This window comes from Schistocerca gregaria, chromosome 11 (genome assembly GCF_023897955.1).
Source record: "Schistocerca gregaria isolate iqSchGreg1 chromosome 11, iqSchGreg1.2, whole genome shotgun sequence".
NCBI classification, from domain to species: Eukaryota; Metazoa; Arthropoda; class Insecta; order Orthoptera; family Acrididae; genus Schistocerca; species Schistocerca gregaria.
Window position 1 is genome coordinate 85,174,200 of NC_064930.1, and position 16,282 is coordinate 85,190,481.

At 36.5% G+C, this 16,282-nt stretch overlaps 1 protein-coding gene across 6 annotated transcripts in view; it reads left to right on the forward strand.

The window, feature by feature from the left end:
• Positions 1 to 16,282, forward strand: part of LOC126295455 (zinc finger protein 708-like) — an 885,643-nt gene that overhangs the window by 11,236 nt on the left and 858,125 nt on the right. For 5 of the 6 annotated variants that reach the window (XM_049987978.1, XM_049987985.1, XM_049987987.1 and 2 more), the window contains exon 3: positions 3,086 to 3,148. The exons of the other annotated variant lie outside the window; for it this stretch is intronic. In XM_049987978.1, coding sequence (XP_049843935.1) covers positions 3,086 to 3,148 — 63 coding nt within the window. The remainder of the gene's footprint in view (positions 1 to 3,085; positions 3,149 to 16,282) is intronic. 6 annotated transcript variants of the gene reach the window in all.

Consider the following 16,282-nt stretch of genomic DNA (forward strand, 5'->3'; position numbering starts at 1 on the left):
TGACACTCGAGCAGCTGCTCGTATTCTTAGTTTTATGACATTGTCGGACTTGTCCAAGAAAATCTAACTCTTTTATTTTGTTTATCTGCGTCTTTGTAAGTACTTCCTGTTGTTCCCCCCTTGCGTTTTTCTACGCTATTAGTTCTCTAACATTTGTGACTGTGTGCTAATGACCTTAGTAGTTGAGTGCCAAAAAAAATTATGGTAATTGGTGTTTATGTGAATACATCCCATTTCTGTAGTTGAATGTACACCAATTGCCTATCGGACACAGTTGTGCGTTGGTGTTCTGTCAGTGGATAGCTTGTGGAAAAAAATTGCCCACACAACATGCCTCATTACCTCTAAATTGTGTGGGTTTTTCCTGATAGCTCTCCCATAAAATAAATGAAGAGAACCAATTTCTTTCAGAGTAAGCCTGCTTTTTCCTCCTAGTGGTTTTCCAGCTTCACGTACTTCACATTTCTTCTCTTTCAGCAAATGGCGAAGCCTACCACCAAGCCTCTTTTTGATTTGGCAAACACATTTCAACTTTTCTATTGTTTTATTGTACAGATTTTTGTCTGTCACAGCTTTGAACAAAGAGGAGTCCCAATCATAAAGGTATTTAGTATCTCTGACACCATACTGGTCCTCAAATCTTGAAAACATCCTCACAACTGCAGCAGCCTCCATGCCCCCACTTGAGCCACTATAATTATTAGAGTATGCTACTGCATGCCTTTCTTTCCACAGTTTCTCACTGTCTTCATTGTTGGACATTTTCCTTGTTGCACACTGGTGGCAGTGTTTCGACATAATTTCTACATCTAAAACTTTACCTTTGTCAGTACCTATAACAGATGCAACTCCGTATAGGGATGTGTGATCCCTTTTCATCCAGGTCCCATCTGCACACACACATGGGTCAGTAACAATTGTAGAATATTCACTGTCATGAATACCTATTCTAGGATCTATTTTTTTTTTTTTTTTTGTTTATTTCCACCAATTTCTCAATTGCTTTCTTCATAGAAACTTTGGAGTATCGCATGCACCTCCAGACATTTCTTTATTTATTTTTTCAAACCTTGCACAAGTTGGAGGCATGTTCAAGGAACCACACAATAAATTACCTCTTTCTTTGCCTTGTCCAAAGCATTTCATAGCAAATGTTAACCTAAAATTGCTTTCATATGTACCAGTGTCAATTTTTTTGGGGGAGGAAAATGAAAATTCATAGCCACATAAATTACAAATTAATTTAAAATCACAAGCTATTTCCACTCTTCTTTCTTCAACAATAATAGTGCATTCTGTATTTTTACAGCTAACACATGAACATGAAAACTTTATAGCCTGACAGATAAGCTCTAATCTGGCAGACAAGATCTAAATCAGTAAGTCTGAATCCAGTGGTATCCATATCATCATTCACACACCTGTACAATTCTCCTATTCCAAGTTTTGATGTGGAATCTTAATTTTGAACTATGTCCTCTTTTTTGTTGGTAAACCGATTTCCACGACACCTCCATTTCCTAAACACAGTCTTTCCACTACCCATTATGCATAAATCTTGACTTTCATGTGAAGGTTTGCAAATCCAACCTTCCACCCATAATGTGTGTTGGTATTCTCAAAATGTAAATAAACCACATGCAACAATGTTTTCAGGCAAAGGTATAGATGTCAGCCAAAGTTATCAAAAGAAAATAGCCTTCACACTGACAAACTCTGCTGAAGCAAGCAGTGTTCCAAATGTTAGAAAAGGTGGGAGCGGCCGCAAGTGCAGAGCAGTTTAACAATTTAAAGGCATTTCTGAAGCTACTATCATCACAAAATTCACACACAACATAGGTTAAACTGTGTAGATCAAGGAAATAATATTTTTGAAAAATATATTTTTTGGACCACAATCCATTACATCCTCAGTTAAAATTGATGCCAAAACTTAGTTCTTGTTCGTTTTCTTTAAAATGTGGCAATATCATCCAGTTTTAAGGCTGAAATTTAATGGGGAAACTGAAACAAACTTTTCTGCCACTGTGAATTTTGTGTTCCTTCTTTCAGTTCTTTCACCTAGAAGAATTCAGGAGAAGCAACGAAAACACAAATGCAAGAACTCGCACAAAATTGGCCCTTGCTATATAACGGGGTAAATTGACAACCTAACCAAGAATGTCTTTGTTGAAACGGGTCAGTCTGTGTAAGCTGAGCCTAGGAGAAACAGGGTACGGATGAATGTCCCCCAACTCTCAGCCCCTGAACTTTGAAAATCTCATTTCTCTACATTTTTGTGACTTCATTGTAAGAATTGTCTTGCCCGTACCCAGGACATTTTGTTACTGAGCGGGTTTGTGTATCATCCATAGGTATAAGAAAATCACCTGCCGAGAAAAAGTCATTTGTAACAATATTCAGAAAAAAATATATGAGCACTTACCATACAGAGGAAGCATTGAGTAACAATGGGGCAACAGAAAAACTTATTTTGCATTTTAACTTCTGGCCAAAAGGCTTCCTTTTGATGTAGAAAATGCCCATATACATACACACAAGAACAATTTGTGTACACATACATGTGACCACTGTCTCTGGCCACTGTAGCAGTCTTTTCACTTTGCGTGTCTGAGACTCAGCATCTTCGCTATATGGTGAGTAGTGATCTACCTTCATATTATTGTTGTTATTCAATCCTTGACTTTCCATTACTTGACAAATGGTTTATGATGTATATGACACATCTTTTCTATGTGAATATCGATAACATAAGGGAAAGATGAGACACTAAGTTGCAGGTAGACACAGTGAAAAGACACTTACTCATTACCCTAGTAAGAAAAGGACAAAACTAATTTGTAAGTTTCTTTTCATTGTATCTGTTTGCAGTTTAACATGTCATCTTTACAGTCAGCAGCATTCTATCTCTTGCTGATATTCCAACCTGGAGTTTCCATTGTTAGAGATAATTCCTCTCAGAAAAAAGAACTAGTAATAAAATTATTATTATTATTAAACTTAATATTGTCATAAGTTTTACAGAAAACTATTAAAATTACAACTGCTTAAGCACACTAATTATGTGGTTTTATTATTACCGTAGGTCCAGGTTTGCCCATCCACTGTGAACGTGAAAGAAGAATTGCAAGAGTGTGTGAATCAAGAGGTAATTCAAGAATTCATGTAACTATATTAAATTAAGCATGTTTGAATTGTGCCACAGTTGTTATCATAATGGGAATGATAAGCAATGCAGCTCTCCATTGGTGTTCAGGCTTTCACTGTAGTGCCTGTAATGATTACACTCATTGTAATATTAAAGGCCCCTGGCAGAAAACTAGGGAAAGCAGGCAAAATAGAGCATTATAATTTACGCTAAATGAACTGAAGTATCGGTAAAAGTTAAATTTGAACCTCCTCCCTTGTATTTTTTCAGTATTGCATGGAGATAAAGATGGGGCTTCACTACTAGTCAGCTTATTACCACCACAAGATTTTTCTGCTTTTACATCCATTAGCTTTCCCAACTCTCAGCCAAATTGTCACCTTCAAACATAACCTAGATCTCAGACTTAGCTACAAATCAGACTGTCACCACAACAAAGACATTGGGGGGGGGGGGGGGGGGTCGGTCGGTCCGTCCTCTTTTAACATTAGCCAAAGTAGTATCAGTGAGCTTGTGCAATAGTTTTAGTGTGTATATTAGTTCCTTGCATATGTCACTACAGATACGAATTATGAGTTATTGTGATGATATACTTACAAATCAAAATATGAAAATTGCTGCCTTGACCGGGATTGTAGCCTAGATTCCCCACCTTAATGACTAGTTGTGTGAATGATACGGCCATCTAAGTATGCATTCTGGACCCTGCCAAATTCCCATTGTTGTATCATGTGATCAAGGCAGGAAAACCATGTTCAATTTTTCCTTTTGTCAAAAGCAAATTTCTACATAATACATTAAGTAATTTTTACTTGGAATAATTTCTTTTTTCTCTGTCTTGAATACTTTTTGGAATGCCTTTTGATGAACTGTAAACATCTGGTATTTGAAACAATTATTTGTCCATATAAATTTATACATTTTTCCTTAAATGTGGCAGATAACATAAACACATCTTCTGAATTCACAGTACATATGTGTGGGGTGGGGAAGAGGAGTGAAGGGAAGCACTAAAATGTTGTGATTTCTGTAGTAAATATGTACACATGATGATGGAGGTAGTAAGTCCCTCAAAGGCTATTCAAAATTAGTATTGTAGTTAGATTTAGCAAGTATTTGTATTGCAAATAGTTTACTATTCTTTGTTGAGTGCGGATTATCACTATGAAAAACATTCATTTTCCTCTCATAAGTTTTGTCAGGTTGCTTTAACTAGCCATTACTTTGTATAACAAATGGCATCTTTGCTAATTATAATCTTAAAATGGTTGGCATAGCTTGTGTAAATGACATTTTGTTGTAAAATAACCACACAAATATGCTAAAAGTGTGTTTTCTATTACTCTGTACCTAGTTACAACCTAGTGGTGATTGTCTGCCAGAACTTCAATGTAGATTCAAAGCCTCCAAAGTGTACATGGTTTCCTGGCTCAAGAGCCACAGCCATCCTACTACTTCCTCTAAATACTACATTTAGAAATACAGAGAAGTGATATCTTCTCCACACATTAGGCTCTCCTAAAAGCTGGTGTGTGTGTGTGTGTGTGTGTGTGTGTGTGTGTGTGTGTGTGTGTGTGTCACCAGCATCCTCAGTAGAGACTACCTGCAAGCTACTGTAAGCAGGATTGTGGTGATGGCGGCATACATAAAACTGCTTTGCCCTTCTAGAGGCCTATTACTCAATACACACTGGACAGAAGGGAGGCAGTTATGATTTCAAATGCTCAGGGCAAATTTTATGAAGCAGTTGATCATAGATTAGGGGAAAAAATTTGTCACGTTGAACTCTGAAATCTGTATTGTACATACATTACCTGCAAATTAATATGCCATGTACTAGCATCACCTTTGACTAGCAAAATCTCGGGGATCGAGTTAATTTCAATTGTAGTCAACAAATCATATAATAAAGACACTGCAAAACAATAGACTTCATGTTGTGTGACTACAAGTTGAAAAATTCTCATGCTGCTGGAAGAATTTTTATTTTTAATGCTAGGCTAAGGAGAATATCTGTGATGTAAATAATAGCTGCAGATAAAACAGCCACCCTAAGAATTTCTAGAGAAGACTTCTAATAACGTGAAAAATTTACAGGAATTTCATAGACACACAACGTCATTGTAAAAAAGGGAATGTGAAACTATTTGCAATGAATAGCATGTGTATGAAGTTATTTAGCAGGGAATAATGATCATCCTTTACAGAAATCCACTCTGTACTTTAATACTGCATGTCAGTAGCCACAGAAGGACAATAATTTGACTACAGAATGCCACTGTCAGTTATCAGTCATATTTATTGGCTAAGGTGAAAACTAAGTTGTTTCAGTGGCTCTGTAATTGTGTAAGAGTATGCATCTAAACTGTTTAGCATTCAACCCTTGTCAGTCCAGTTTCCATTTTCTTGTTTTCCATGTATTTTTCTTCTAATATTTGCAAGATGTGAAGTTTCACCATGGGTTGGAATCCACTTTAAACTGTAGGCACCCATACATCTGGAGAAGTAATTCTGATCAAAGGTTTCAGAAAGGCAAAGGTATACCACCTTTAAAAGGTTTTGCAAAAACAGACATAATGTCTTATGGGATAACAGCAATCAGTGATTTTATAATGTTCCTTAAAAACCGTGTTGATTGCAAATTTTTTATTCATATGACCGGTTTTGGCTCATTCAGATGGTTCTGAATGAGCCGAAACCGGTCATATGAATAAAAAATTTGCAATCAAGACGGTTTTTAGGGAACATTACCTTTAAAAGGTCTGTACCCAATGAATGTTTGTGCTGGCAAAATCAATCTTTGGATGCGTGACTGATGGTTAATTAGGTAGTAAAGTTTGTTCGTAGGTTCTTGGTCTGTGGATCATTTGTACAAGTAATTGTAATGATGTGGAATGAGTAGTCATAAGTACACATTTGTATGTGAGTATGATTAATGCTGACCATTTACCAGGTCCTTATTTTTAATGCAAATGTGAATTAGAAACTGTTACCCACAACCTTTTTTGTGTAAACAGAAAACATCCAGTAGAACAGAATAGTAGTGAGACTGAATTTTTTTCAGTTTTCAGATTTAATTTTTCTGGCTGACAGAAATTTTATATCATTGAGTAAGTTATAAAAAAATTTTGGTGGCAACATTGTTCATCCCCATTTTGTGCTGAAGACAACCTCAGTGTGGAATAATGAATGTCAGTATGTTAATGGACTTATGTTCATCAATGTTCCTTTTGAACTGGACGGGATTATTTACAACCACGTTCATGAGAGAATAAATATACTGTAAAGCAGTAGCCAAAATGCCTGACTCCTTTAATAGATGTCTGCAAATGGTGCTGGGTGAGTAGCACATAATATTCTTACAGCAAGTTTTTGATCAGTGCAGACTTTTTCTTAATGATGAGTTGCCCCTGAACATTATTCCACATGACATTATTAAATGGAAATATGCAAAATGTTAACTTACTGATTTCTCTCTTCCCAAGATTTGCCATGATTCAAAGTGCAAATTTCGCTGAACTGAGTTGTTTTAGGATTTCAGAAGAGTACTTTTTCCATTTAAACTGTCATCCATACGGACACACAAAATGTTGTAGTTCCCAGCGTAGTTACTTTTTCCCTACTTTGTGTTTATTATTGGTGTAGTGCCTCCTAATGTGTGTGTCAGAACAATAGCAGGAAACTTTATCTACTTCTGCTTCTGTTGCTGTATATAGATTTTGGGTGATTACAAGACTAATGTCATCTGGAAAATTACTAATTCTGCTTATTGTATATTGGGCATTTTGCTGTTCACATGTATGAGAAACAATAGTGGACCAACCAATGAGCCTTGTGGAACACCATAATTGGTTTCTTTCAAATTGGAAGCATCTCCCGTACTTATATTGGTTGTATTATTATTTACACTTTGTGCATCTGTTGATCAGATTAGGCAATATCCATTTGTAGGCTGTCCCATTAATTCCACGAAACCTTAGTGAACTAAGTTGTGATTCACACAGTCAAGTGCACTAGATAGGTCACAGAGAATACAAACTGGTGGTATTTTGTTGTTAAATTCTCGTAAAATTTTATAAAGGAATACACAATGACTTTCTCAGTTGAAAGCCAAACAGTAGTTTTGATAGTAAAGTTGCACAGGAGAGATACTATTCTAGAGTGAATCACCATCTCAAAAACTTTGAAAAATGATGTCAGTGAAACATCTTGGTAGCTACTTACATCTCTGTTACATTTTGCTCACATAGTGGTTCAACAATGGTGTGTTTCAATATGTCTGGAAAAATACACTGTCTTTGTGATGCATTATATGTTTCAGAAAATATAACACATATCATAACAAGTCTTCACTTTGCTGAAAACACCATCAAGTACAGATGAAGTTTTATTTTTGAGAGAATATGTGATTTTCCTAATTTCTGAATGAGTAGTAGGTGAGACATCCATATGATGGAATATTATGCGAGTTGACATTTGAAAATACCATTTTGATTTTACTCTTGAACTGCTTATCCCTGTGTTACAAAGTTTTGAAACACCCATCCACACTGAATGTTGCATAAGTTCCCGTTTGCATCATGTTCAGTGAACTTCTTAAGCTCTGAGTGACACCACAGTTTGCAGTATGTTCAGTTGAATCAAAGCTCTGCCTAAGAGCCAGTGCCAAATAACCATTAATTATATGCTAAGAAACAATGCATTCACTACCATATTGGATATAAAGATTATCATCTTAATACATCATTTGCTGTTTCCTATAATTATGAGTACTGCAGTGGTCAAAATTCTGTGCTCAAGAGCTATAAATGCTGAGCTGTGTATTCATGTTTACTTCAAAGATATCCATATCAATACTTGTCCCCATGGAGAAGTGTCTTGCAGAATTTGAGAAGTTTCTTCCACGTTGTGTCCTCCATCATTGAAAAACAAGACCTTAAACAATTTTGTAGCGTATCTGTGATGTACAATTAATGGCTTGTAATCTATCCCTCCCTTCTTTGTTATCGCTACTGTCTACGAGGATGATGTTTTTTCATGAGAGTCAAGATAGGTAAGATTTACAACCAACTTTTTGCCTAGCCTATCATGTGCAGTTGAGTCCAATCCTTCATGTCCATGGGGTCTGATTCTTGAAGCTAAAATTTTCACATCTTAGGTTTTCATTGACCAATTGATATAAATAAATTTGAAAATGTCTGTGCAGAACTTTCGTTTTTTTGATGATTCATTGTGTTTATTTTACTATATCACAATGTCTTTTGAATTTTTACATTACCAAAGCCAAAATAACGTTGTTCATCCCAACTAAAAAAAAGACCTCTGATCACATCAGAAGCACACCTATTTCCACTTCGCTCTGCGGTAATAACATTATTCCAGAGGGTTTACAATTTTTCTTAACAAATGAATTTTTGTCAGTTATTATTTAATGATGAATCCGTAAATAAACAGTACTAGATTGTTTGATTAATGATAAAAATTTGAAATGTGCGAAATGTTTCATAATTTCAAATGTTTAAAAAAAATATGTGTGTTCATTCAGAGCTAGTAAATACCAGTTGTAACAACGAAAGTAAAGTAATTTCTTTTCATAGGTTTTAACTTGAAATATAACGTATTGTGTATAAAATTATATGAAATTTTTCAGAAAAACAGCTGATACAATACTGACATATTGAAAAGTCAAAAAATATTTCCGGTTTTGGCTACTACTGTTAACGAAAACTGATGATGGTGGAGGATGTCCCTTTACAAGCTGCAATCTTAGGAACAGCCAGGTTAAATGCTGATTCAGCGCTTTTTCCAACCTCTTGCACCTAAATTAAATTAATGCTAAACGTTGTTCAGTTAGTGCAAGTTAAGTGTTATACAACATAGCAAATTTGTGAACTGGGTTCATTTTATGAACTAAGATTAAAATTTACATACATTCAGGGATGTTTAAAAAATTGATCATTAATGCAATGATTACTGGTTCCATTATATTCCTGTATAGATCTGGTAGAAAGAGAACTTGTATTTTTATCTTTTGGTTCTTTGTTTAGTGCACCTCAAGACAATCTAATAAATGTAATTTTTCTCATTTGCCCTCTCCATATATTCCAAATTGTTTTTATATCAAGGTAGGTTATTGTCTTCGTGTGATTTTTAAGAGAGGAAGAGTTTGTATACATAATGGTTGACATATTTGTTAATTGCATGGATATGTGGCACACCTTTGTTATCTTCCACAAACAAGTGTGTGTGTGTGTGTGTGTGTGTGTGTGTGTGTGTGTGTGTGTGTGTGTGTGTGTGTGTGTGTGTAGCATAGCAGTTGTGCCTGATAAGTCAGTTTTAGTTGTCATGGCTTTTCTACATTCAGGGGAGAATGTGTCAGGGTAACATGTAACTTTCACAATCGAAGTGAAAAACATGTTTCTAGGTTTAAAATGTTGTTACATTTTATATTGTTCTGTTAGGTTGTTGTCTTTTGTCAGACATTCAACATTTTTCCAGTGGCTGAGATCCATCCCTGAAGTGAGATGCAGGACAGTCAATACAGCACTAGTTTGTATCTTCCATGATTTTTTTTGTTGTATCCAAAAACATTTTCCAGCAACACACTCATCAGATGGAGGAAAAATTCAAGTTAGGGATGCAAAGTCAATTCAATTTTCTGGATGTTCTTCAGACCTTTTAATTTCCACATTGCCAAATCACCTTCATGGGCAGAATTATTGTCTGTGCAAATGGCAGTGTTTTTTCCCATCCAGTTCATCCTAAAAAACTCGTGTTTGCCTGCTATCAGTTTTCCCATGTGAATCACTTCATTACAAGAATCTGTTTTGCATCTCAGAAAAAATTGTTCACGACTTTTCAAGCACATGAGACTGACTTACTTTTTTGGTGTGGAACTCTGTTTGACTGCTGTTGTTTTTTGACTTGAAGCATGAGATACACATCTCGTCTCATCATCATCATCATTTAAGACTGATAATGCCTGTCAGCATTCAATCATCTCATCTACATCTACATCTACATTTATATTCCGCAAGCCACCCAATGGTGTGTGGCGGAGAGCACTTTACGTGCCACTGTCGTTACTTCCCTTTTGTGTTCCAGTCATATATGGTTTGCAGGAAGAACGACTGTCTGAAAGCCTCCGTTTGCGCTCGAATCTCTCTAATTTTACATTCGTGATCTCCTCGAGAGGTATAAGTAGGGGGAAGAAGTATATTCGATACCTCATCCAGAAACGCACTCTCTTGAAACCTGGTGAGCAAGCTACACCGCGATGCAGTGTGCCTCTCTTGCAGAGTCTGCCACTTGAGTTTGCCAAACATCTCCATAACGCTATCACGGTTACCAAATAACCCTATAAATAACCTAATAATCTGTACTAACAAATCGGTACACACAATTTGTTTGTTTTTTCAGTGCTTGAAACAAGCAAAACAAGCATTTTCTTCTAATTTCTTCTGCTCAGTATTCATCCAAGGTAGTACCCATCTTGCAGGAAGCTTTATAATAATTAATTATTCATGAGTTAATGTACTGTCTACAATTTCAATTTTCCTTCCCATTCGACGATTCAAAAATGTTTGTTGAAGCTGCTATGGCAATATTCGTTCCAACTACTTACATACATGCGTACAGGTGTGATAGCACACAAATTATTGGCACTCGTACAACTCTGAATAACACATATTTACTTACAGATATCTGTTGGTGATAAGCAAGATCTTAAGATTTGTAGATTGCAGTAAATTAACACTAGGCAAGATGTGTACCTACTCAGGAAAGAACTTTTCAGTGCCTGCTTCCAAGGAACCTTCCTGAACAATACTGCTGATGCTGAATAAAGAGCACCTGTCTTGTGAACTAACTGACAGTTGTGAAACACAGCAGGTAACGGTCTCATTTGGTACATCAGTTCCCTAAGGATAAGTGGAGCATCATCCAAATATCTTATCAAAAAATGAACTAAATGCCTTGAGTGTGTTTTGAATGGTAATATGTGCTTTTGAGGCTGAGACTGGTTTTGAGACACAAGTGTATGTGACATTTTTTTGCAAATAAGTACTCTGGTTTTACTGTGTTGGGATAGTAGTAATTTTACCATTTGGTAAAATACAGGGTATTTCAGAATGAATGTATTGGTTTTAAGGCTTTGAAACATTTATTACCTTCAGTGTACGTTATATATAATAGTCAAATGAAAGAGCAAGTCAAACAGTTTTTTTGCGCAAATGTTCAATGCGAGCATCTTTTGTCACAGATAAAGTTAATAGGTGAGTTCTTCCCAAACTTTGTTCAATGTGCATGGACTAATTGTTGCAACAATGCTATTGATCAAGTCAGGTTTATCAGCTAGTAGGGGAGGCACCGATACATGATCCTTTGTGAACCCCAAAGTTAAAAACTGCATGGCATCAAACTGTGTGTGAATATGGAGCTAATGCAAACCAAGCTTGTCACCCAGCTCCTTATGACCAATCCATTGGTCAGAGACAATGTGGTATAATCAATTGCTTATTAATTTATACCAGTTAGGCGGCACATAATATTGCTGCCAAATAACCTTCTGTGGTTCAGCTTTTTCCAGTTGAAGGAAGAGCTGCTGTTCTAGTACAACAAGATGAGAAGCACGAATTACAGTTGCTTCAGTGAGAAAGCAAGACCATAAACTTTCTGCTGGGGTATGAAGCAAAAAAATTCAATTGAATGGAGTCTCATTGCAACTGTCCACATAGGTGTAATGTCGATTCATCACTGAAGACCACATGATTAAGAAAATACGCTCCATACAGAAACTTTTCAACTACAAAATTGGCAAGTAAACCATAGGCTGTAGTCTTTAGAGCTTCTTACAACTGCAAACAAGCAGACATCACTGGAACAGCTAGTTCACAAATAGCTTTCTTGACTGATTTTGTGGGCTAGGCGTGAAAGACTCTCACTTGTTCAGCACATTCAGCAGTTACTATTGGTCATTCCATAGTATTCTCTTTGTGCAGAGCTACACAGACAAAACTGAGTTGCTCTTTCATTTGCTGAATTCTAATTGTAAGTTGCGTGTAATAAAAGCTACATTACTTTAGAAGCTGTATATTCTATTTCAAACACCCTGAATTTATGGTTCATGCTTCTCTTTTGATAACCCAATGTGGGCCCATGTACAGAGTTTGTGGAGATAGTGACACCATATGTGTACAACATAATGTTTGCATGTGGGCAGGTTGTGATATGCAAAATGGTAGGTGCCATTAAACATCTTGAGGCTTGATGTGAGCGAATGCATACAGCATGGTTCCTCAGGCAGCAAATGAAGTATGATGGTACAGACCTTGGATTGATGAATCCACTGAGCAGTTGAAATGTTTCACAATATTAGAGCTCTTCTGACAATGAATGTTTTGAAAGGCCAATAAGATCATAGATAACTCAATTCTCCAGCTGGTTGTGCCACACATTTATGCAGTCTTTATAGAATTAAGCCATTGTTTTACCATGATGTAGCTTGTTGGGTGGTAAATGTCCTCTAGTAATGGAGAGCAGGGCAGAATTTTCTTAGCTGGTTAAAGAACTCTGGCCTTACTTTTTGGCTTTGGTCTGTGCTAATGTCCAGTAGACAGCTAAAGTGAGAAATCCAATTTGAAATGAAGGCAAAGGCCAGCATCTCTGCCTATATGCAAATTCCCCAGTGGGCACGTGCACATAACAGGCTATTGTACAGTGCTGACATTTTTGTATAAGCCGAATGGCATTATTACAGAAGTCTTCGGAATGTCTGTTCACCACATGAATTTGCATAAAAGTCTTTGCGCAGTCCAGTACACTGAACACAGTAGCATCACTGAGAATGCAATTGTAGTCACATAATCTTTTTAACTGGTCCACATGTGCTCTCTGCATTCTTCGGTGAGTGTTGCTTTGTTGTGGCTGTACTGTTATTACCTGTGTGCTGGGAGATGGCGTTCCAGCCACTACGAAATGCTCATCATCTGATTTTAAGAAAACTGTTATGTGAAAAAATTTGATTTTTTTTTTTTCACATCTTACAGTCGGATGTCTTCACTCAATAAAGTGTGGAATTTATTTTCGGTATTAATCGTAGTTCCTGTGTTGTATCAAATTAAGTAAAGCATTGCATGAAATTCTAGTGTTTGTAGAAACATAAACACGTTGTGTAAGCTTTGTGTGCAGTTGATGTTAGCCCATACAATGCTGTGTATGAAATGTAGATAAGTATCGAAATGTAATTTAAAATTTAGACCATTTTGTTCTTGAGGTATTGGGTTTTATATCTAGCATTGTGAATTTTGGTATTAACAATTGTGATATTTCATAAATTGTTCAAAATATTCAAAACTATGTATTCACTGAAATATTGACATAGCTCATCTGTAGCAGTGAGAAGGTTGGTGATATGGGACATGTAAAAACATCAATAGTGCTTAAGGAAAATCCAGGGGCTGTGTTTAAACACATCTTCTGCACTTGTGGAGCAGCGGAGCATGACACATTAACTCATCCATAACAGTTAAAGGGTTGATAAAGGAAATGGATATGATCCTGGAATTGTTCTTGCATTCAGGGCACTGTAACTACGCTGCACGTGCCATGCCAAATTTTTTGGGTATAAGGGGAGTAACGCTTTCCATGAGCTTTAGGGTAAACTTTGCCTTTGCCTTTGCAAAATGGCCAGAAGATGACTCTCTAAGATGGCATGAGACTGGCAGTCCATCATTAGTTTAGCCAGGGCATCCAATTTGTCTAAGGGTGATCATAATCTGCCTGTGTTATTGCTGATATTCAGACACCATAGCATGGCACTACAGTGCTGATTGATGGTGGTGCTACTGCATCCTGAGTTTTGTCAGCAAGATCTGCAACAGTGCCCAAGAATGTTTGTGCCTGAGATGCTACTACGGCTTTAACCTGACCCAGAAAACAGCTGTTCCAAAGCATACAGAGTAATGAGTCAGGAGCTATTCCCACATCAACTTTACTATATTTGTGCCTCAGGTATGGTGACAGCTTTCCAACTTCGATGTCTTCTTGCATTAACATTTGACACACATGCTCTGTTTTGCTGCAGACACTTTCCAATTCAACCCTGTTGGGCATTTGCTACATGAATTTTGTGCAAGAGGTGATGTGATTACAACCTTAAATTTGGCAACATAGTGATGGTAGAGCTCACTAACCATTAGAGCAGACTTGGTAGAATCTGCGGATTTCCTGAATTATGAAACCTATCTCCAACCTGCACAAACCAGAGTGGCATATTATCAGGCCAGAATAGTGGTAGTCACAGGGCATGTCATGACACTGTCATACTTTTAGGACCTGTGGAGTCTTGAATTTTACTAGTTTGAAAATTGTGTGGTCAATCCTCTTCTAACATCTGTCAGCTTATCAGTGTCGACAGTGTCAGTGGAGCTGTAACAATATCCTTTCAAACCATTTAAGTTTGTGCATTTGGATAATCCATCATGATAGCTCAGCTATTGGAGGCACTTGTGTAACTCTGAATAACAAACATATTAAGGATAAGAAATGGGAGGAAGTTAACACCAGGCTAGATGTGTGTATTCAGCAAAGATCACCAAACATGACATCTGTCTTGCATGAAACTTTACAATAATTAACTAATTATTTATGGTACAGCATACTATATCCAATTCCGATTTTCCTACTCATTAGGTGATCCATAAATGTTTAACTGCAGGTCACCCAACACCATATTATCCGCTCTCTAGTTGCTGTCTTACAAAATTATACATAAATATAATCTTCACAAGAAATGTAGACATACTTTAATTCAATTCTTTCATAGCTCTGAAAATGAAAGAGGAGACTACTTGTGACCTTTTGTGAATTTTGAATAACTTTACATTGACAATAAACCAACCAAAGCAGAGAATATGTTGTGGGACAGCATTCCATTTTATTTCTTTGAGTATTATTGTTGTACTTCTCAGTTCAAAGGCTGGTTTAATGCCACACTATTCTAAACTGTACAAGTTTTTTCACCTCAGAATGACTACTACAGCCTTTGTTGACTTTCACCTGTTATAACAAACAGGTATTCGATTTCCTCTACATTTTCTTATCCATCCCTACCTCACCTCACCTCACCTCACCTCACCTCACCTCACAAAGTAGCTATGCCTTTATGCCTCATACTGTATCCCATCAATCTTTCCTTGTCCTTTGTCAAGTTTTGCTGTAAATTTCTTGTGTTCCTGATTACATTCAATTCCTCTTTATTATTTATGGGGTATTACCAACTATTCTTCAGCATTCTTCTGTAAACGCACATATCAATAGATTCTTGTTCTCTATTTTCCTTGAGCTGCTTATCGACCACTTATCAGTTCTGTACAAGTTTACACTCCAGACAAACGCCTTTAGAAGGGACTTCTTAACACCTTAAAGTTATATTTAATGTTAACAAAATTATGTTTTTCAGAAAACTTTCTTGTGCTATAGCCAATTGCCATTTTATATTCTCTGTACTTTGGCCATCATCAGTTACTTCACTAACCAAATGGCAAAACTTGTCTACCCCTTTTATTGTCCCATTTTCTAATCTAATTTCCTCACCCTCAGCTTACTTAATTTGACTATCATTGTTTAACTTCCATGGATATTTTTCATATTACTTTTTTTGTGGCATACTGTTCAGCTGATCTTCCATATCCTTTTCCATCTCTAACAGAATTATGGTAACATCAGCAAACCTTTAAGGTCCTCCTTGTCTCTTAATTCCCTGTCAAAATTGTTCTTCAGTTTCATTTCTACTTGTTCAATTTCCAGAGAGAATAGTATGGGGAGAAGATACAACAATATTTCACATTGTTAACCAACACAGTTTCCCTTTTGGTTCTTTTTCAGCTCTTAGAACTACAGTTAATTTCTGTATAGTTGTAGACACAGTTTCACTCCCTTCAGTGTATCTTGGATAATTTAAGAATATCGAAGACCATGTGCCAGTTAACATTCTCAAAAGCTTTCCATTTATTTTCATGGGCTAGAAATATTGGTTGGCTGTTCTTCAATGTGTTTCCTAAAACAAAACCTCACAATCAATACTGCTTCCTGTATTCCCAATTTTCTGGAAAATCCACCGTGATCTCCCCGCAG